We start from the raw sequence: 23,641 nt of genomic DNA on the forward strand, positions 1-23,641 counted from the left end.
ACTGCAACATGTTGTATCGTTCAAATATGCAATTTCAATGTATATCTAGAAAAATAATCCACTGCAAATAGATAATGGTGTCCTCTGAATTCGCAGTAATCTGCTGCTAGCCTATTTCAGGGTCTGTCTAGTAGACGTGCTATTATTCGAGTCTTTTGGTTGTGTTGGTCTGTTAGTTCTGCAGTGTTCACATGTGTGACAGACCGGGCATTTTCTGTAATATTTTTGTAGGACTAAGGTGTGTGCCTCAGTTTCCCCTCCAGGCTGTATCGTTAACTCAGAGGTGGGAAAAGGTTTGCACTCTGCAGAGATACAGGTGTGATGAGAAGACAAGGGCCACTCTGATTGTCTAGTCATTTGATATCTAGCAACTAACGACCATGGATGCCCCTCCGCTCCGCCTCGCAGGCAGCCAATCATGCTTAATCAGCTGGAGAACAAAGGACTGCACAGGGGCCAGGTGCGGGTAATGTTTCCCCAGCAAGAAAGCTGCCAAAAGTGACAGAGCTTATGAGGGCGGGTTCTAGGTTCAATATATCCTCACTCCTGATCTTGTGCAGCCCCTTGGTACGGAGCAGCTACTGGAGACTCTGATGGATTGGTTTCCCCTTCTGGGATGTCTCCAGATGTACTGGGGTTTCACTGAGCCCCTTCTGCTCCACCAGCCTGGATTCCCTCTCCCTGTTTTGCTAAATTATGCTCTCCGGCCTCTTGCAGCACACACACACACAGGTAGGGCCACACCCAGCCACAGACACAAACTGAAGTCATCTCTGTGTGAGAGAATTCACTCAGCACTCACGTGAATACTCCCTTTGGGGAATAAACCTAAAATAATACTGTCTTGCACTGTATAGAAAGATCTACACAGCACAAGCTCACAAAAAATCAGCCTCTCATAGAAGATGGTTAGGGTTGGAAAAGGCATCAGGAAGTCATCTACTCCAACCCCTTGCTCAAAGCAGGACCTAAACTCCAACTAAATCACTGTAAAATGAGGATATGTTCATAGTGACTTTCCTTTGCTAGGTTTTTTGATGATCCTTCAGTGAAAGGTGCTGCACAGTATAATGGTAGCTACTGGTGAGAATTATTGATCTGTGATCCCTTAACAATAGCCCTGTGTGTCTGCAGAGTGTTTGTGTCTCCCCTCAGGCATCTATCTCCAGATTTCTCTGTCTACTCTCTACTCATCCCTCCTGGGCATTTACAGGGTATCAGACCCTATGGAGATCTCGGCATTATCCTAGTTTTTTGTACTAATCAACTATAATTTTTAAATATGCACAAAGCAGCCAATTCATATCTGACTCAGCACAGAACCCAAGGGTTCTCATCTCCCTTTGGGGAAGTCCCTTAATTACTGTTTACTCCTAAAGTGGATAAAGAGCACAGAAACACAGACAGTCTATATTCCTAGACTTTTTTTTTTTAACTAATCCCATACCAGCTTCCACTGTTTTCTAATCTTGTCAAATCTTCTTTTAAAGCTTTCCCTTTATTTTTGATAGTTTAAATTTAGCACAGTACTGTTCTATATATGCTTTTTCATATATATATATATATCACATGAGGTGATGAAATATATATATTTCATCACCTCATGTGATATAAATACCTCATACTGCTTCTTTCCAAATGCAGAACAAAAATATTTCTTGAAGACCTCTGCCTTTCCTGCAACATTAACAATTTTCTTTTCTCCCTCTAGGAATTGGCCAAAACCTTTTCTAGGCTTTCTTTCTTTCTTAATAACCTTTTTTTTTTTATCCTTAGCCATGCCACTCACAGATTTCTCCCTGACATCTTTCACATTACTTATCAATTTTCATTAATTCCAATTTGTATTGTTTGTTAGCTATTTTCCCTTTTTTCTAATTTGTTATGTGTTACTCATTTCCCCTCCCCTGGGGCCCAATTACTGCCTTTACTTCGCTTTGCCACTGAACTAGGTTTTTAGCCAAAGTTTTCCACTTTCTTGGCTGTGTTATTGTGGAGTTTTAGCTATCTAATAAATTTAAAGAACTCCCAAGTTTCATTCCCATTTTTCTGTCTAAATTTAACCTTCCAATTAGTTTTATTGATATGTTGCCTCAACTTTGGGGAATCAGCCCCTTTGAAGCAATGTCTATACATATTACTGGTTGGGAACTGTTCTCCATTTTTCCATTTGAATGTAATCAGTTCATTTGTTTATTTTGTTCTCCTTCTCATATGCCCCCTTCTTTGTCTCTTCTCTAAACTGAACAGTCCCAGACTTTTCAGTCTGTCCGCATCTGGCACCATCCCCATTCCCATAACCTGTCTCAGAAGTCCCCTTTCTGTGTGCTACATCCTTTAAGAGACTGAGTGACAACAACCGAGAACATGTCCAGAGCAGGTTATTCTCCATCCCATTCCTTAGGCATACGAACATTGTCTTTGTTTGGCCACTGCTAGGAATGCGCAAGTGTTTCTGTGAAGTTGCTATCAGTGATGCCCGGGTCTTCTCCCTGAACTGTGCTCTAGCTGGGATCTATCCCCTGGCACATGTCTTTGCAAAAAATTCCTTTTTTTTTCCCCACTCTCAGATGTTGAGCAACTGGGTGAATGAGGAACTTTCTACAGCATGGACACTCTAGCCTGGCTTTCATTGCATTAAGGAACAATGATGGATAACCAGTATCCACACTTGTGTTTCCTGCTGGTGCCTATTAATATTTCCTGCACCGTGATGTGCAGGTATTATTGCTGCATGGAGCACCATGAAGTATGGAATTGGCATTAGTAGGGCCAGTTGTTCATAATTAATTCCTCTGAAGAATGAAAATACCAGTTTTCAGTGTTTGAGGAGCGACCAATCTGCTTTACCCATGAGAACAGCCCCCAGTAGTGCATGTAGTGTCTCATATTAACACTGTCTCTCCATTCAGGTGTTTGTCCTGCGATCATCACGCTAGACCCTGGGCACATAGGGGAGTTGGGGGAACATATGGTACCATTCTGCCTCAGAATTGGAAACCTTCTCCCCTATCCCATGTCAGGTTCCAACACAACCGACTTCATCAACCCCTCCAACTTTATCCTGCTGGGCATTCCTGGCCTGGAGACGGCTCATATCTGGATCTCCATCCCCTTCTGCACCATGTACACCATAGCCATCTTGGGGAACTTCATTATCCTGCTCATCGTGAAGAGGGATCCAAGCCTGCATGGGCCCATGTACTATTTCCTCTGCATGCTGGCCATCACCGACCTGGTCCTGTCCACGTCCATCCTGCCCAAAACATTGAGCATCTTCTGGTTCAGTTCCAGGGAGATCTATTTCAGTGTCTGCCTCACCCAGATGTACTTCATTCACTGCTTCACAGCGATGGAGTCTGGGATCTTCGTGGCCATGGCTTTTGATCGCTATGTGGCCATTTGTGATCCCCTGAGACATTCCACCATCCTGACAAACTCTGTAGTGGCCAAGATTGTCCTGGCTGTGGTCCTGCGCGGTAGCATGCTTGTACTGCCGTATCCCTTCCTGGCGAGGCAGTGGCCATATTGCAGAACCAACATCATCCCCCACACATACTGTGAGCACATAGCCGTCGTGAAGCAAGCCTGCTCTGACATTCGCGTCAGTATTTACTACGGCCTCTTTTTGGCAGTCTCTGGGATGGGTCTGGATATGTTTTTTATCGCCATGTCCTATATCCAGATCCTCAGGGCCGTATTTAGACTCCCCACAAAGGATGCCCAGCTCAAGACTTTTGGGACATGTATCTCCCACCTCTGTTCCATTTTATCCTTTTATGTCCCAGCTCTCTTCTCCTACCTCACACACAGGTTTGGCCACAATGTGCCCCTGCATTTTCACATTCTCATGGCCAACATATACCTCCTGGTTCCACCCATGCTAAACCCCATCATTTATGGGGTGAGAACCAAACAGATCCGGGACAGGCTGCTCTGGCTCTTTTCTCATAAAGGGACTGTGACGACGCGGTTCTGGCGGGACCCAACTGAGAGTGCCAATTCAGGACCAATTGCTTAAACAGAGCAGTCACAGCCCTAGGCTCAGGTTTTTCCACCTCTAAGGTAAACCAAACCAGCCAGACAAAGAAGACTTCGGTTTTACCCCACTGGTTAACCGCAAGTCACACAAGCAATTTCCTTAGACACTAAAGTCTCCCAGTATCACCACCAGTGCCGCTCGTCCGGGGAATGAATAGTTATGAAAACCAACACCCCAATAAAAGAATGCGGTTCTCTCGATTCCAAAGAATCAAGCCCCAGACCCAGGTCAATATACACATCAGATCTGACCCACAAATCACGCTGTTACCAATCCTTTAGAATCTAAAATCCAAACGTTCATTCATAAATGGAAAGAAATATAGATGAATGTTAGAATGGGTTAAATGCAATCAATTACACACATATTGGCAAAGTTCTTCTAGCAATGATGGAATAAACTACAGGTTCAAATCAACTGTCTAGAGTACAACCACCATTTGGATGGGTCATTCAGTGCTTTGTTCAGAGCTTCAGTTTGCAGCAAGGTTCCTCCAGTAGTAAGAAGCAGGATTGAAGACAAGATGGAGGGTTATCCAAGGCCTTTTATATTCTCTGCCCATGGAAGGACCTCCCTTTGGTCTTAGTATCGAAAATGACAGCAGCAACGGGGAGTCTGGAGTCACATGGGCAAGTCAGATGTCCATTCATAACTCAGTTTGCAGGCTGATGCCATTGTTTACATGTTAGTTTGAACGTTCCCAGGAAAGCTCACATGTGGATTGGCGTTTCACAAAGTCCATTGTCAGTTGTTTCTTGGTTGGGCACTTACTGAGAATAGTCCTTTCTCAAGAAGCTGAGCAAATGCTTCACCGGTGCAACTTAGAATCAAATGCATTTGAGATACAAGTACATAGCCAGTATTCATAACTTAGACTACAAAATGATACACACATACAGACAGCATAATCATAACCGGCAAATCATAATGTTTTATTGACACCTCACATGACAAACTTTGTACAACATTTGCTGCAAATATGTAACAGCGGTTGCAACAATGATCGATACAGTCACAGTTTATGTCAATAACATCACGCTAAACATAAGCAATACAAACCAATTCCTTTTGACACTCCAGTTTCCCAGTATCACCACAAGGGCAGCTCGTTATGGGAATGACCATTTATGAAAACCAATCCCCTAGGAAAAGAAAAAGATTTTCCCCTGATCTAAAGAACCAATCCTCAGACCCAGGTTAGTATACAAATCAGATCTTACCCACAAATCACACTGTTGCTAATCCTTTAGAATCTAAAGGCTTATTCATAAAAGAAAGAAATATAGATGAGAGTTAAAATTGGTTAAATTGAATCAATTACATACAGTAATGGCAACATTCTTGGTTCAGGCTTGTAACAGTGATGGAATAAACTGCAGGTTCAAATCTGTCCCTGCCTGCAGGTATATGGGATCTTGGGGAGCAATTACCACACAGGTGGGGTGCAAAATAAACTTTATTAAGAAAACGCAAAAACAGGGAAAATGTAATAGTGAGGGGTATGGGGTTTGTTAAGGTAGGCAATTGGGGAGGGAGTTCTTTTAGTATAGTATAGGGGGTTTCAATAGTGGGGTACAATACAGTGGGGTACAATACAGTTGGTAACCAACTAACACTGAAGTATAAATGTAACAGGTAGCTAACAATTTCTAGGTAAAGGGTGTGTCACAGCAGCATATAACCAACTAACAGTTATGGGTAAAATGTGTTAAATAACCAACAACTCTAGGTAAAAATGTGTCACAGTGGTGTAAATATAAAATGTGAGGTGTGTGAGAGAGAAAAAGGGTAACCAATGGGGTTTTATGCTAGACTTCAGTAATACAATTGAGGTTTGGCAGCAGTAGGAGCGGGGTGAACACATGGGGGAAGGGATTAAAAGTGAGAGAGAGAGAGAGAGAAAGGCAGTGGTAGAGGAATGAGGTTAGGGGATGGGGGAAGAGGAGCACGTGGTGGAGCAGAAACCAAAGATAGAGGCGCTACAGAGGGAGATTTAAACTCAGGGAGAAACAGAGAGCAGACAGGCTGCAAGTTTAAACAGCAGAGAGACTGCAATGAGTGACTGGGGAGCTCGTGGGGGGGGGATTGGGGCAGTGGGAAGACAAATTCAAATAGTAAAAACCTTATCTATCCCTTAACTTAATCAAACTTATATAAAATGACAAGCAGCTACAGAATACAACCAGGCAATGATTTTCTAAACTTATCTTAACCAACAATTAGGCAACACAACAAATATCACAGAAACTTACAAGCTCTACAATCTTAACAAACTATGACTTATTAAATTAAAAAAAACAAGACCTATGGTGCACCTTATGCTATGGGGAGGTTACAGAGGGCAGAGTGGTATGTATCCAGGACCCAGCTCCCAAGGAAGCCAAGGGATGGTGGATACAGCGGTGGATACAGCTGAAAGCAGAGAGCCCCAAGGCAAAGCCCACAGGAGCAGAGCTTAGCAGTGGCAAAGAGCCCTGTAGTTTAAGAGAGGTTTTAAGACACAGACCAAGGTTTAGCTTGAGTCTGTGTGCTGGGGAAACAGAGCCAGCAGCTAAAATAATAAAATAAAAGTATAGAAAGTTTTACAGAGGGATTCTTACCAGTCCCCAAGGCAGCAGCAAAGGCAGAAGCAGCAGCAACATCAGAAGAGGCAAGGAGGGTTCGGTACAGTCTCAATAATCAGGAGATCTCTCAGGTAGCAATTCGTTCTTCGTGGGGGGGGTTTCAAAAACGGGGGTACGCTCAAAAATAAAACGAGAGCGGAGAAAGGACCCCCCAGAACCCCTGGCTGATCAGACCAGGCAGCAATGCAGGAACCTTTCTGAGGCGTGTTTCAAAAATGTCTGGTTTTAAAGGCAAACTTGGGCAGTTTCCCACCAGTAATCCTGATAGGCTCCCTCTGTCACAGGGGAGGGGGCACAGGGGAAAAACTGAAGGTAAGCCCAGAGACATGCCTGGACATAGTCCTGTGCAATAGGTGACTCAAGAGCACATGAGACTATGACTCATGCCCAGGATCTTAAAAACACAATAGGCCTTGCAGCTCTGGACATTGCCTACCCTACACCAAGCCCAGGTTCAACGAGGTGATAACAGGACTAACCCTTTGAAAAGGGCAGTGGTCCCACTTAGCATGCAGCACAAGTGGCCATCCCTTTGAGAAGGGCAATGGCTCTTGTTAAACAACTTAAGGGGCCCTCCCTTTGAGAAGGGCAGTGGCCCTGGTAAACAACTTAACAGCCAGGGAAGGGCGGCCACAGGAGAACAGAAAACAAAATGGAGTCTGGGGAAACAAAATGGAATAGGGGAATAGCTGTAACGGACAAAATCAAGTCTCTGGAACATCCACAGCTGGGATTCAGTCCTTTGGTCAGAGCTTCAATTTGTAGCAAAGTCCCTCCAGAGGTCAGAAGCAGGATTGAAGACAAAAGGGAGATGATACAGCTGCCTTTTATAATCCTTTTGCCTTGCGGCCTGTGCTGCCTTTGTTCCAATCACAAACCACCCAGCACATGGCATGGGAAAACCTTAGCGTTCTGACCACAGACTTATTCTCTATCCCATCATACATATGTTACTGCACTGGGCTTGTGGAGCAGGTGAGCTCCTCAGCAAGAGATGGGTACCTGTGAATGGTGAGATGGAAGTGTCTTCCCTGGGAATCCCCTCAGGTAGCCGTGTCCCACACCTCTCTCACCCCAGGATCTACAGCAACAGCTCATGCCAAAAGCTGACACAGGGGTGTGCACTGTTAAAAATATAGCTCTGTGTAATCCCAGGGCAGTTCACTCAGTCTTTTGAAGAGAAGCGACGTATGAATGGAAACAGGCTGGACACTGGAGACACTCTAGCCAATTTCTCTTTTTCTATGTCTGCACTTCTGTGCTCTTTATCCAGGTTTAGGAGTAAACAGTAATTAAGGGACCTTCCCAAAGGGAGATGAGATCTCTGGGGCTCTGTGCTGAGTCAGAGAGGAATTGGCTGCTCTGTGCATTTATGTATATTTAAAAATCATAGTTGATTAGTAAAAAAAAACTAAGTATAGTGCCTAGCTCTCCACAGGGTCTGAGACCCTGTAAATACCTCAGATGGCTGGATAGATAGTAGACAGAGAGTTCTGGAGAAAGATGACTAAGGGGAAACACAATTAATTTCTGTAGGTACCCAGGGCTGTCACTAAGTGATCAGAGATCAGTAATTCTCATCAGTAACTATCATCATACTAGCAACAAAGAGTCCAGTGGCACTTTATAGACTAACAGACGTATTGGAGCATGAGCTTTCGTGGGTGAATACCCACTTCGTTGGATGCATGTAGTGGAAATTTCCAGAGGCAGGCATAAATATGCAAACAAGAATCAGGCTAGAGATAAGGAGGTTAGTTCAGTCAGGGAGGATGAGGCCTTTTTCTAGCAGTTGTGTGAACACCAAGGGAGGAGAAACTGCTTTTGTAGTTGATAGCCATTCACAGTCTTTCTTTAATCCTGAGCTGATGGTGTCAAAGTTGCTGATGAACTGAAGCTCAGCAGTTTCTCTTTGAAATCTGGTCCTGAAGGCTTGTGAGTTTAATCCTTGAGGGGGGCACTTAGGGAACTGGGGCAAAATCAGTACTTGGTCCTGCTAATGAAGGCAGGGGGCTGGACTTGATGACCTTTTGGGGTCCCTTCCAGTTCTAGGAGATAGGTATATCTCCATATTATGGTACAAACAGTACCCCAGTTTTCCATACACAGGCTAGAAATCCCTGAAGCCTAGCACCACAGCCCCAGTTCCGTCCTTATTCCTAAAATATTCCAAGGTGATTAGTTGTGGGAGAGTGACACCAAGTGATGATGTCACTTCCCCCTTTTAGAGCTTCTGCCATGAGGAAGGAAATTCAATCTTCCAAGCAAAAGACCCCAGCGCAGTTAGGGGAAAATTACAGACGTAAGACAGAGTCCAGTGTCACATCAGCTGGTCAGATGCCCTTGCAGGGGCCATTGCCCATATCCTGGCTGGTACCTTCAGAGAATCGTCCATCAGGTGGGGATAAGATTCTTCTAAGGCCCTTTGTGTTTCTTAATGGGCCCTAACCTTGAATGGTTCATCCACAATATGCTGGCTAGACTGGATGTAAACTACCTTGTGGGTGTTACTCAGGGGCAAACACAGTTAAAATACTGGTACATAGTGTCAGGAAGGAGTTAAAATTCAGAAAGCAGAAAAGACATAAACTGTTGAGAAGCAAGGACATAGTTTCTGTCAATACCTGATAACTTAGCTCAGCTTATATGGTCAATGCCCACCCAGTAACTCAGCTCTTAGAACAACGCTAACTCTCACTTCACAACTCACCAGATGTCTGTAAGCACTCATCCCTCCCCTCCCCACCCTGTCTCCTTCTCCCACAAGGTAGCCACAAATGTATGATGCAAGTAGGATGACCTCTATACGTACAACCCCCTTCAGCATTGTCTTTGCTTGCCTGATTCTTGGGGAAAATAATTTTTTTGCCTAACAGTTTTGATGCAGTGAGCAGGGTAGGATCGGGAATCCTCGAAGAGTTTCTCACAACCAGGGATAAAGGTGAGTACCTTTTTACTTACCATCTCTAGCACACACCTTGTTTTGGAACTCCCCGAGGCATCCCTCCACACTCCTTTTTTAATATGAACCACATATAGGGAGCACAGGTAAGTGGGCTGAATGGAACTGTGTTTGTGGCCAAGGTTGTTGGGGTGCAGGGATCGCTGGAGGTGAAGTCTGCGCTGCCAGGTACTGAGCACCAGGGTGTGTGCTGCAGTGATTGTTAGGGTGCAGGGATCGCTGGAGGTGAAGTCTGCGCTGCCAGGTACTGAGCACCAGGGTGTGTGCTGCAGTGATTGTTAGGGTGCAGGAATCGCTGGAGGCGAAGGCTGCACTGCCAGGTACTCAGCACCCCGAGTGTGTGCTGCAGTAAACTGAGAACAAGGGTGTGCTCAGTCAGTGTCCCCTGAAGCGTCGCGTAAGTGGGTTTCAGAGAGCTGGGATACAATGTCTTATGAATTGCCCCAGAAAGCATCAACAATACCCTCCATGGGGCGTGGGAGGTATCCGTTGGCGTGCCCCAGGGTGCACCAATGACACCCTCTACAGAAGGCAGAGGCATTGACTGGCCCTGGGGAACGTCAGTCATGCCCTCCACGGGAGGGAAACTCATTGATTTTATAAAAGGGAAACATGGGAAGATTGAAAAGATAATGGCAAAAGAAGGCTGGAATGAGGGTACGAGTACGATAGATAGTGTGTTGTGGCGGTCTGGACTCTGGTCAGGCAAGAGAAAGCTTAGGGAAAGACATCGTCATGTGCTGCAAGATGAAAGGAATGACAAGACTTGGAAACACTCCGACAGGCTCTTACATCAGAACTGAATCAAAAGGCAGATTGCAACCGTGAGCTGAGCGAGCTTGAAGCAGAAAACAGGACTCTAAAAGCAAAACTTAAAAAAACAAAACAAACAAAAGAACCCACCTTTTCTGCATGTCGTATTGTTGCTAGCATACAACAAAAGGGTCATTTGACTAACCCTGAGTCAAGTGGTGATTCTGATAAAAACCAAAATGAAATTAATTGGAAACACCTTGAGAAACCAATTCAAAATTGGAACCTGGCACGCTTGGGGGAAGATCAAGATAATTGGCCCCCTCCTCCTCCTCCTGCCCCCCTTTAAACCCAAAATTAAGTGGCAGTGCTCCCTTGGCCTCACCTGGTGGTCAGGGACAGGTGAAATGGAGCGGATAATAATACCTAAAAGTACACTCCTCTCAGCACAGAGGAAATGAGAGCTTTACTAAAAGATCTCCCTGATCTAAAGCCCAAAGACCCAAATTTGATATTCTGGAAAAGAATAAGCCAGATGGTTACCACCTATACGTTACATCCCAGGGATCTTTATACCTTAACAAAAGCTAAATGCTCCAATCTATCATGGGCCAACATCCCTACAGAAGGGCAGCAAAACGGCGTTTGGACCTCTGTTAAATTTGAATCTGACAATGATACGACTTGTGCCTGCACTCAGTTTAAGGAAGCTGTCCAAGAAGCCTTGGAGAACAGAGCCACTAATTGGGAACTGATCATGGGCTGCGTACAAAGCAAGGATGAGCTGGCCTCTCAATACTGGGAAAGAAAGTGGGAGATGTATTCCAGCCATGCAGGCATTATAGACCCCACCCCCCAAAAAAACTGACCAGGCATATTTAAAGATGTTAAAGGAAGGTTTTAACTCCCACCTGCAAACAGCCCTTATTTGGGAGTGAACCCAGGCTCTGATTATGAATCCATATTTATGTAGGCCTCTGAATGCAAAGTCAGACAGGCCAAAGAGATAACGAGCAAAGCTGCTTGTGTTGCTGTGGTAACAGCAAAAGATAACGTAGGCGGCTATAATTGTGGGTGTCTCAGGTGTAGTAAAGGAGGCCCTGAGTCGAAACCTTGGTATCAAAGGCCCGGTATGAGGCCTAAGGCCTGAACTAAAGTAATGGCCAAGACTTTGCTCACATAAAGCAAAGTTAATTGTGAACCAGAGGCAGGCCCTGCTCACAGAAGCTGGCAAAGATAGGGCTGATGCTGCAAACAGACATATCTATCAGGTACTGGGCACCAGAGATCAGAACATTCGTATACTCGTACACTCCACACGGATAACAAGGAACAGGGTGACCCATCCCAATGACAGGGCCAAAGGGTAATATGATGGATAGAGTTGTTTTGTTTGAACCAAAATGTACGAGGTGAGAGGCGGCATCTTGCTACGTAGAGCGGTTGCATCCCAATACATCGGGATTGATTTGTACCTGTGTGTAAGAATTCACCCCGGGGTGGTGTCTTTGTCTGGTCTAGGGGCAATGGAAAGTCCTGCCATTGACTGAGCCGGTCCATTGCCAGGGAGCACAGATGTACTAGCTAGCAGCACCTTAGCAGTACCTTGGATTTCTGATTCGGGGAGCTGGAGTCTGTGTTTCTCTTCAAAAATAAACCTGGCCGGGTGCCTTCGTACCTTACAAGAGCCTGTGGTCATTGGGGGTTCTCTCAGGGTCTGTTGGGTCAGTTCTCTGCGCAGAGCTGGGACAGCACACAGAGGGAGCACACGCATGCAGCTGACTGATCTCAACATTGAATAGAGCAGAGCACCACACCGGTAGCATCTGGCAACATACTCAAAAAACTGCAGGCGCAAAACCCTAAAGCCAGGTCAGGACAGAATCATGACCAGTTGAATCCCTGCAATACTTCACTGACTTTTCAACCTGGTCCTGGTCCTGTCCTCACTGCCCCCCACCATCTCCCAATGTTTTGTGTGAGGAAAGACCAGACACTGGGCAGCCGAGTGTCCAAGCCAAATAACCCTGGGTAACCAACAACAGCCCCAATCAGTGCCTCAACTGACTGACAACCGTTCCTCACACCTGAGTAAAGCGGAAATGGCCAGGCTTTTAAATCGCATGACCCGTTATGTCCCAGTGCTCCCCCTTGCCTGTCAGTGCTGCTGATGCAGATATAAATCCCTTGAGGCCACACTTACAGGCATGGATAAGGGGCCGGCCATGCACAATTCTCCTGGACTGGTAAGCGTCTGTTTCCATTACTGACCTCCCCCTCCCCACTACTAAACAGTATATTACTATTTCAAGGGTAGGAGGCGCACAGCTCACAGCTTATAAAAGCTCCCCTGTTCTTGTAAAATCAAATCTATTCTTCTGGACTCAGTCTTTTTTTATGTATCTCCAAATGCAGAGGGGATTATTCTGGGCATGGACGTCCTCTGCGACCTTGCAGCAATTCTTAACCTCGCTCAGAGTCCAGTTACTCATAAACTTATGTGTACTCATACCAACCCGCTCCACAATGATACATCCCTCTCTTCTGTTGCAACTGCCAAATCTGTGGCTCTTACTTGGGATACGTCTAACCCTTTTCAAGAATTATGTTCCAAATTCCCCTCTGTTTGGGCAGAAAATAAGCTGTCTTTCAGTTTGATGCCTGCTCATCTTTGCCCACCCATCCAGGTTACCAGTCAATTTCCTCCACTTACCAAGCAATCTCCCTCAAATCTGAGGCCTTGGATGCGGTAGGTGACATTATTCACTCTTTACTTCAGCAAAGCATACTGGTTCCTCGTAGAAGTGCACCTCTTAAGTCCTGGAACCTCCAGAGACCCCCTCTTGGGCGGACGTACGGGAGAAAAATTAGGTCATGGTATTGCCCATACAAATACCTCTGTGAAAGTGCAAGAAATTCCAACATGGGTTCATAAAACCAGAATTAAAATGCATAAATTAATTCGTTTTGTTTATATTGTATCATTGTATGTAACAAATAAAATAATAATAATAATAAAAATTGAGGGGAGGGACAGCTCAGTGGTTTGAGCATTGGCCTGCTAAACCCAGGGTTGTGAGTTAAGTCCTTGAGGGGGCCATTTGGTGATTGGTCCTGCTTTGAGCAAGGGGGTGGACTAGATGATCTCCTGAGGCAAACCTAATAATCTTTCCTTGCCAACCCTAATAATCTATGATTCTATGAAATGTGACTCCCAACATTAATCCTCCTGTCAAACATACCTGATGCAGCTTCCTGGGATCTGCCCTTGGTATATGTTACACAAGATAGCTGTTTCAAATCTGGCCAGTATGTGCAACTCCCTTCAGAAGGCAGCAGTGAATGGGCAAAGAAACCAGACACTTGGCTTGCCCCCGGACTGGACCACCTGGAACCTATTGTGGTTACAGCTCACCTCCAAAAACATCCAGGCCTGGACATGCTACAAGTACTAAACAAGAAGCCTGGTACCTTAAGAATATACCTAATGTCTAAGGTGTATATATGAGCTGGTTCATGAATAGAAAGTGATAATACACCAGTCTCTATAAACCTGAGCAGATTTACCAAACACTTCAGACAAACTCACTGGCAAAGATAAACAGAAAACAATTTTATTTATGACAAAAGTGATTATTGAGAGAAAAGAAAATATAGGCAAGCAGTCTAAACTCTCAACCCTATTATACTGGGCAACATCTAGATTAACCAGTTTTTCTCACCCCACTGGATATACACAGGTTTCTCCCTTGAAACCTGGGCCAGTTTCCTCTGTTGGAGTCTTCAGTCTTCAGAGTGTCATTGTTGCTTGCAGTGTAGGTGGGAGAAGGAGAAAGGCCAAGAATGTGGCCATTGTGTCTTGTTTTATAGCATTCATTATTTTCCTTGCTGTTGCCTCTGGGGAGCTAATATCTGGCCAATTCCCCAATTTACAGCATGTTTTACTGACAGCCATACATCACAATCGTATAATTTCATATGCACTAATGATATAGATGTTTAGATAGAACAGTGACTTTTACTAGGTCACAACCTTTCACCTGATACCTTACATGGCATGCTTTATATGCAATATCACAATTGTATGTAAATGAAAAATATGGGGTTTACAGGGGAATCCCCGAGGTGTAGCGTGTCACAGAAGGCACATTCGAAGTGTCAGAGAGAAGGAGGTATCTGTGTTTGTGGTGGTGGGGGTGAGTTACAAAGGAAAGTGAGAGATGGACCAAAATGCATGGGGAGAGAGAGAGTTTCCAAGGGAGAGACAAACCACCTCCCTGAACCCAAACTGTCACTGCCTGGATCAGGGAACATTTCCTCCAGGACAACCTGGCTGGATCAGTCCAGGAATCAGAGCACCGAGGGCAGAGGAAAATGGGCCACATTTGGGTGAAGAGAACATCTTGTGGACACCTCCCCTGAGGTTTGGGATCGCCCAGGCCTTCTCCATTTCCATGCATAGTCCCCTAGCATCCGAGCAGCAGCTCCAGGTTTTCTGTCACAGCCTTGCACAAGCTCCCACAGCTCGACACCCGCCCAATGGTAGTGTTTGGGCCCCCACAATGGCTCCATGTGATTTGGAGTCCAAGCACTGTCCAGGCCTTGCCTCTGGCTCTGGGCTTCTAGGCCCACTTTTGGGATGCAGCTTCCATTCTAGCGCCTCTCTCTGGGAACTGAGATCTGCACACCAAGGCCCTGAGACTAGGCTGCTCCCCCAGACTCTCCAATTGCTTCCGCACCCCCTGCCCAAAGCTCCCCCTTGGGCGCACTCTGTTTCCAGTTTCTCTGTTTCAGGGCACAGGATCGTTAAAGCAAACAGACCCAGGCCTTCCAAAGAGGGCTGCTAAAACAATTCCACAAGAGATACCCCGATCCAGTTAAACAGAATACAACACCTACATGCCATTCCCTGCCTCTGTCTCTTCACCACCCTGGAGCATTCTTTGAGATTTAGTCAGACCCATTCTGGGGTTCCCAGGGGTCACCTCCTGGAACTCCTGGCTCCTCCTCCAGCTGGAGTCTGTCTCTGTCCTGCAGCCAGAGCCCTGCAACCAGAGTCCCCTCCTCTGCCCTTGTCCTTCTCTCCTACCCCAGCTTCTTCTGGCTCATCCAATCTCTCTGTTTATAAAGGGCTGGACCAAACCCTCCCCTCTCTGTTCACTCTTCAGGGGAGGTGCCATTCCTTCTACGTCCACCCCTCTGCAGAGACATTGGAGAAAACTGGCTTTTATCTAGAATACAGTTACTTCTTTCTTCTGTCTGGGCGATATCTCATTAAGTGCTGATAGTCTTTGATGACCAGCCGATTTATAGACAGATGCCTCCATCTCAGCATCCTGCCCCTTTGCATAAGCTACGTGAGTGAAGAGCACAGGAAAAGCCCAAAGACATAAGGATACAGAGAGTTAACTCAATCAGACATGAGCTAACATAGTTTCCACCCATCTGGGTTTTACCCAGACAGTCAGGGTTTTGGCTTCTGCTTCTGGGTGCCACTTAGGGTTGTCAGCTACCCAGTTTTGAACCAGAAAGTATGGTCAAAAAGGGGATCTGATGGTGTCCAGTTGCTGCAGTGTGGGGGAGGCTTTGGGTTATTAATTCATGTCACCCCTGATCATCCTGAGCTGCAGAAGCGCATGTCTCAGACCCAGAGCAGAGGGAGCACAGTCTGGGCAGGGAGGGAGGTGGAGACAATCTAGAGAGTGATGAGGGAGGGGAAGAGAGGAGAAAACGATTGGGTGAGTCCCTCGGCCTTGATGGACTAGGCTACTCAGATGGAGGGGAATTGGGGAAGGAGATGGGGCAGAGGGGAGGCCTTGGTGGAAGAAACAGGGTAGGAAGCAAAGTCTCAATATTTCATTTACTAGCACTTGTAAAGTGGAAACCATATGAGCTGTACAAGACAAATTCCCCAGTTTATCATGCTGACAAAGCACAGTACGGTCAGGAAAGGATTTAATGTCTCTTTGACTGTCCAGTAACTGATTCAGAAAGAGGGTCTGGCACCATGTCACCAGCCAGTGGACCTCAGTCTGAGAGTCAAAGCACAAGGAGAAAAATCATTAGGTCCCTGTATGAGTAAAGAGTTGGAGCAGCCTGTTCCAGATCTGTTTGGTCCTCACCCCATAGATGATGGGATTTAGCATGGGGGGCACCAGGAGGTACACATTGGCAATGAGAATGTGGAAATGCAGGGCCAAATTGTGCCCAAACCGGTGCATGAGGAAGGAGAAGAGAGATGGAATGTAAAAGATTAAGATGACACAGAGGTGGGAGCTGCAGGTCCCAAAAGTCTTCAGCCGGGCATCCTTTGTGGGGAGGCTGAAGATGGCCCTGAGGATCTGGATATAGGACACAGCGATAAAAAATACATCCAGACCGGTCACCAAAAATGCCACAAAGAGGCCGTAGTAACTACTAATGCGGATGTTTGTGCAGGCCAGCTTCACCACTGCTATGTGCTCACAGTAGGTGTGGGGGATGATGTTGGTTCTGCAATATGGCCACTGCCTCACCAGGAAGGGATAGGGCAGTACGAGCATGCTACCGCGCAACACCACAGCCAGGCTGATCTTGGCCACCTTGGGGTTTGTCAGGATAATGGAATGTCTCAGGGGATCACAGATGGCCACGTAGCGATCCCAAGCCATGGCCACGAAAATCCCAGACTCCATCACTGAGAATCAGTGAATGAAGTACATCTGGGTGAGGCAGCCACTGAAATTGATCTCCCTAGAATTGAACCAGAAGATGCTCAGCATTTTGGGTAGAGTGGAAGTGGACAGGACCAGGTCGGTGATGGCCAGCATGCAGAGGAAATAGTACATGGGCTCATGGAGGCTCATCTCCCTCTTCACAATGAACAGGATGATGAAGTTCCCCAAGATGGCTATGGCATACATGGTGCAGAAGGGTATGGAGATCCAGACTTGGGCCATCTGCAGGTCAGGAATGCCCAGCAGGATGAAGGTGGAGGGGTTGATGAAGTTGGTTGTGTTGGAATCTGACATGTAGCAGGGGAGAAATTCCTGCATGTACTGTATGTCCTCTTGACTTTCTTTATGTGCCCAGGGTCTAGGATGATGGTCGCAGGACAAATGCCTGGATGGATACATAATGTTAATATGATACACTACATGCACCACATCTACAGTAGAAACTTAGAGTTACAAACTGACCCATCATTCACAAATCTCATTGAAGCCATTATGCAATCAAAGAGCAGCAGAGCCAAAACAAAAACAAGAAAAAAAGGCAAATACAGGACACTTCTGTATTAAATGTAAATAATTAAAATATGAAAGGAACATTTAAAAAATATTTGAGAAGGTAAGGAAGTAATGGAAAAGCTGGTATTGGAGTAGTTAAAAAAATAGTCTAGGAATATAATTCATTCAAGTTAGAAACATGGTTTATGGAAACAGGTCTTGTCAAATACAGCTGATTTCATCCTTTTACGAGATTTCATGTTTGGCTGATCAAGGGAACAGCACAGATGCAATAACATTTGATTTCTCTGAGACATTTGATTTAGTAGGGAAAACTATTCAGATTAAAATATGAACACTTCAATGTCAGCAGTGCACACGTAAAAGGAACTAAAAGCTGGCTAATTGAGAGATCTCAGAAAGCAGTTGTCAATAGGCTATTGTCAGTGAATAGGGTTGTTTTTAGTGGTGTTCTGCAGAGATAAATTCTAGGCCTAATGCTATTCAAAGTTTTCATCAATGACGTGGAAGGAAATGGAAAATCACTGCAGATAAAATCTGCAGATGATCCAAAGACTGACAGAGTGTTTACAATGAGAAGGCCAGGGCAGGCATACTGATTGATGTGGAGTGTTTGGTCGGCTGGGCCCATGAGGAAAAAAATGTTTTAATACACTCAAATGCAAAGTTATCCTCTTGGAACAGAGAATGCAGGCCTGATCGACAGACTAGGGCACTGTATTATGGAGTACAGGGACCCTGAAAAGGATTCAGGAATCATTGTAGACACCCAGCTCATCGTGAGCTCCCATCGCGATGCTATGGCCAAAAGGGCTGATGCGATCCTTGGATGCATGCAGAGGGTGGGGTGAGTTGGAAAGCAGGGGAAGGACTTTACCTCTGCATGTGGCATTGGTTAAAATGACTGCATCCAATTCTGGGGTCCACATTTCAAAAAGAAGGTTGAAAACTTGGAGAGGATTGAGAAAAGAGTCACAGAAATGATTGGAGACTGGAGAAAATGTCTCACAGAGTGGGAGTTATTTAAAGAGCTTCATCCACTTATGAAAAATATGATCAAACGGAGACTTTCATGGGGACTAATTGGCTTTGTAATCTAGAGAAGAAAGGCAGAGCAAGGTCCAATGGCTGGAAGCTGAAACCAGACAAATTCCAGCTGGAAAAAAAGGCCAAATGTTTAGCACTGATGGTGATTAACCTTTGGAACAAACTGCGATAGGAAGTGGTGGATTCTACAGTTCCCCATGTCTGCAGACCCAGAGTGGATGCTTTCCTGGAAGATCTGCTTGAGGGCTCGTCTACACTTAAAACACTACAGTGGCACTGTGTCATAAACAGATAGCTAAGAGTTAACGTCTCTTTCACCTGGAAAGAAGTAATCTGAAACAACTGACCAGAGGACCAATCAGGAAACCAGACTTTTTCAGGTCTGGGTGGAGGGAAGGTTGTGTGTGAGTCCTTTGTTTTTGGGTCTTTCTCTGTCTCTCTCTCGGCTATGAGAGGATTTCTGTTTCCTGCTTTCTAATCTTCTGTTTCCAAGTTGTAAGTACAAATATAGTAAGGCAGTAAGGTTTCTATTGTTTTCTTTTGTATTTACCTGGGTATAGTTGCTGGAGTGTTTTGAATTGTATTCTTTTTGAATAAGGCTGTTTATTCATATTTCTTTTAAGCCATTGACCCTGTATTTGTCACCTTGATACAGAGACCATTTTTATGTATTTTTCTTTCTTTTTACATAAAGCTTTCTTTTTAAGACCTGTTGGAGTTTTTCTTTAGTGGGGAACTCCAGGGAATTGAGTCTGTGCTCACCAGGGAATTGGTGGGAGGAAGAAGTCAGGGGGAAATCTGTGTGTGTTAGATTTACTAGCCTGACTTTGCATTCCCTCTGGCTGAGGGGGGAGAGAGAGATTAGCTCTCGGTACTTCTGTTTTCCAAGGCTGGGAACGGGGAGGGTGGAATCCCTCTGTTTAGATTCACGGAGCTTGCTTCTGTGTGTCTCTCCAGGAACACCTGGAGGGGGGAAGGGAAAAGGTTTATTTCCCTTTGTTGTGAGACTCAAGGGATTTGGGTCTTGGGGTCCCCAGGGAAGATTTTTGGGGGGACCAGAGTGCCCCAAAACACTCTAATTTTTTGGGTGGTGGCAGCTTTACCAGGTCCAAGCTGGTAACTAAGCTTGGAGGTTTTCATGCTAACCCCCATATTTTGGATGCTAAGGTCCAAATCTGGGACTAGGTTTATGATACACTGCCATAGCACTTCTGTGTAAACAGAACCCCCTACGGTTCCTCACATCTCCTTGTCAATTGCTGGAAATGGGCCATTTTCATCACCACTACAAACAGTTCTTTTTCTCTCCTGCTGATAATAGCTCACCTTAACTGATCACTCTCCTTATAGTGTGTATGGTAACACCCATTGGTTCATGTTCCCTGTGTATATATATATTTATATATCTTCCTTCTGTATTTTCCACTACATGCATCCGATGAAATGGGTTTTAGCTCACGAAAGCTTATGCTCAAATAAATGTGTTCGTCTCTAAGGTGCCACAAGTACTCCTGTTCTTCCTACGGATACAGACTAACATGGCTGCTACTCTGAAAAAAGTACTCGTAGTGACGGCCAGGGTTTTCCCATCAGCCTAGTTCATCCACCTCTTGAGGGGTGGTAGATAGGTCGATGGAAGTATTCCTCCATTGACCTCATGCTAACGCAGGTTTAGGTTGATACAGATACATCTCTGACGGATTTTTTTCTGTTGCACAAAAAGGTAATGCAATTTTCTTTTGCACTAGCAGAGGCAGAGCTTGCAAGTCACAGGAGGTGATAGTACTGCTCTACTCGGTGTTGGTTAGGCCTGAGCTGGAGTACGATGTTCAGTTCTATTCACCGACGTATAGGAAGCTTGTAGAGAAACTGGAAAGGATCCAGAGGTGAGTGACAAGGTTGATCAAGGGGATGGAATGCAAGGGCAAACACTGAAGGAACTGGGTATGCTTAGCATGGAAAAGAGGAATCTTATGGGGACATGACAGTGGTCTTCAGATACTTGAGAGGCTGCCATAAAAAAGATGAAGAAAAAATGCTCTCTTTGGTCACAGAGGGCAGGACAACAGGCAATAGCTTGAAACTACAGCAGAGCAGATTTAGAAAAAATCTCAGGAAAAACTTCCTAACTGTAAGAACAGGAGGAATATGGAACACATAACTAGGGAGGTTGTGGAAGCGCCTTCACTGCAAGGTGTCCAAAGGAGGCTGGATAACCAGCTGCGTTGGATGGCTTACAAACGACAAATCCTGCATCTCAGCAGGGGACTAGGTTAGATTACGCTATGCTTTTATGGTTCTGTGATTTAACATCCTCATGTAGACCAGTTCTTAGTCAAACATAAATCTGGGCTTATACAGGGGTAACGGTGAAATTTAATGGTCTGTGTTATACAGGAGGTCAGACTGGATGATCTAAATGTCCCTTCTGGCCTTAAACTCTATGACTCTATCAATAAAAAAGTAGATCAAACATTTATATTTACTCTGTCTCATAACACATGAACAAGGGAACGTTCAGTTACATTGAAAGTCTGCACATATAACATTGACAAAATATTTTTTTTCCATAATATATATTTGGCCTGTGGAACTCCTTGCCACAGGCATTATTGGAGCAACGAGCTTAGCTGAATGGGATTTACAAATGGATTGGCCATTGTAAGTTGTGCTGGTAGCATCCATCTTAGTTAAGGTCGTCTGACATCTTCAATTATAAGACCTCATTTTCAGTGTGCCAAACTTTAACCATTTGGACTGAAATTTCTCTAATGAAGCTAGGGAAGAAGAGGTCTTGGCAGTGAGGAATGGTACCTACATGCCTTACAGCAGATACAATTCAGGGAACAGCCCCCCCCAATTAACAGTAAGAGCCCTATGATGGAAGAGGAGGAGGTGAGAGTCTGTGCATTAACTCACAGCTGGCTCCAAGGGGAATTTTGCCTAATGGGGCCTGAGTAACGTACGAGCCAGGACCTCAGAATTTGATTTTGTATTGTCTATCTACTGACATCTTTCATCATGAAGGATCCCCTGTGCCACTGAAATGCAGCACTTTGGGGCTGGAGGCCATCAGCCACGGGGACACAGACAAGAGGGACATTTTGACCAATGATTCTGGAGCCAACTTGTCACCTGTGGCAATAGCCCTGGGATATTTAAAGCTGCGGAGAGTGGAAAGTTCTGCAGACTTACTCTCTATCAAATCAGTCCCACGCTGCACTGGGTTTGTTGACCAGGTGAGCTCCTCAGCAGGAGATGGGTATCTGTGAATTGTGAGATGGAAGTGTCTTCCCTGGGAACCCCCTTCAGGTAGCTGTGTCCCACACCTCTCTCACCGCAGCATCTGCATCAATATCTGAGGCCAAGAGCAACACAGGTGTGTGCATCGTTTATAATACAGCTCTGTGCAATCCCAGAGGGGTTAGCTCAGCCTCTAGCAGAGATGTGGCATCTGAATGTAAACAGACTGGATACAAGCTTGCCTGTGCTTCTGTGTTTTTTGTCCAGCTTTAGGAATAAACAGTAATTAAGGGACCTTCCCAAAGGGAGATGAGAACTCATGGGCTCTGTGCTGAGTCAGAGAGGAATTGGCTGCTCTGTGTATTTGTGTATATTTAAAATCATGGTTGATTACTAAGAAAACGAAGGATAATGCCTATGTCTCCATAGGTTAGATACACTGTATATGTCCAGGATGGCTGAGTAGATAATAGATAGACAGCTCTGGAGACAGATGTCTGAAGGGAGACAGGAACACTTTCTGCAAACCGACGGGGCTGTTGCTAAGGGATCACAGATCAGTAATTCTCATCAGTAACTATCATCATACTGTGCAGCATCTTTCATTGAAGGATCCTGAAAACAACTAGCAAAGGAAAGTCACTACCAACATATCCCCATTGTACAGGTAATGAATCTGAGGCACAGGGAGATGTGACTTGGTGAAGGTCACAGAGAGAATGAGTGGCAAGATGACAGACAGAACCCAGGAGACCTGACTTCCCTGCCACAACCATGGCCTCTCTGTCACACCAAGAGCGAAATGGACTCACACTGTAGCAGACTGGCAGAGGGAGCCTGAGCCTTCACCATCCTCTCAAGGGGAATCTGAGCTTTGCAGGAATAGCCAGTTTGTCAGCTCCCCACTCCTGGGAAGTGTGAACTCCAGGACTTCACTTTCACTCCCATTCAGAAACCTGGCATCACATCACAGTCACTGGGGTCACTTTGGGGGAACAGACTTATTAAAAGTAACACCAGCAGAATGTTCCTGTGGATAAAATCATGGAAGATTAGGGCTGGAAGAGAACTCAAGGGGTATCTAGTCCAATTTCCTGCTCAAAGCAGGACCAAGCACAACTAAATCATCCCAGCCAGGGCTTTGTCAAGCTGAGCCTTAAAAACCTCTAAGGATGGAGATTCCACCACCTTCCTAGGTAACCCATTCCAGTGCTTCACCACCCTCCTAGTGAAATAGTGTTTCCTAATATCCAGTCTAGACCTCCCCCACTGCAACTTGAGACCATTGCTCCTTGTTCTGTCATCTGCTACCACGGATCTCCCCTTCAGGTAGTTGAAGGCTGCTATCAAATCCCCCTGCCCCTCTCACTCTTCTCTTTTGCAGACTAAATAAGCCCAACTCCCTCAGCCTCGTCTCATAAGTCATATGCCCCAGCCCCCTAATCATGTATGTTGCCCTCTGCTGGACTCTCTCCAATTTGTACATCTCCCTTCTGTAGTGGGGGGACCAAAACTAGATGCAATACCCCAGATGTGGTCTCACCAGTGCTGAATGGTGGCTGCCAACTAGACATAGAAGGCAATCTGGTTGGTCAGACATGATTTGCCCTTGGTGAATCCATGTTTACTTTTCCTGATCACCTTCCTCTCCTCCAAGTGCTTCTAAATGAATTCCTTGAGGAACTGTTTTATGATTTTTCTGGGGACAGAGGTGAGACTGACTAGTCTGTAGTTCCCTGGA

At 45.4% G+C, this 23,641-nt stretch overlaps 1 protein-coding gene and 1 pseudogene across 1 annotated transcript; one reads left to right on the plus strand and one right to left on the minus strand.

The window, feature by feature from the left end:
• Positions 1-418: 418 nt before the first annotated feature.
• Positions 419-7,945, plus strand: LOC127044574 (olfactory receptor 52E4-like). Its single transcript, XM_050939635.1, has 4 exons — positions 419-466; positions 1,056-1,083; positions 3,024-3,961; positions 7,940-7,945. The coding sequence occupies exons 1-4, from the start codon at positions 419-421 to the stop codon at positions 7,943-7,945; spliced, it is 1,020 nt and encodes a 339-aa protein (XP_050795592.1).
• Positions 7,946-16,443: 8,498 nt separating this feature from the next.
• On the minus strand, positions 16,444-17,415 carry LOC127046536 (olfactory receptor 52R1-like; annotated as a pseudogene).
• Positions 17,416-23,641: the final 6,226 nt, after the last annotated feature.

This window comes from Gopherus flavomarginatus, chromosome 1 (assembly GCF_025201925.1).
Source record: "Gopherus flavomarginatus isolate rGopFla2 chromosome 1, rGopFla2.mat.asm, whole genome shotgun sequence".
NCBI classification, from domain to species: domain Eukaryota; kingdom Metazoa; phylum Chordata; order Testudines; family Testudinidae; genus Gopherus; species Gopherus flavomarginatus.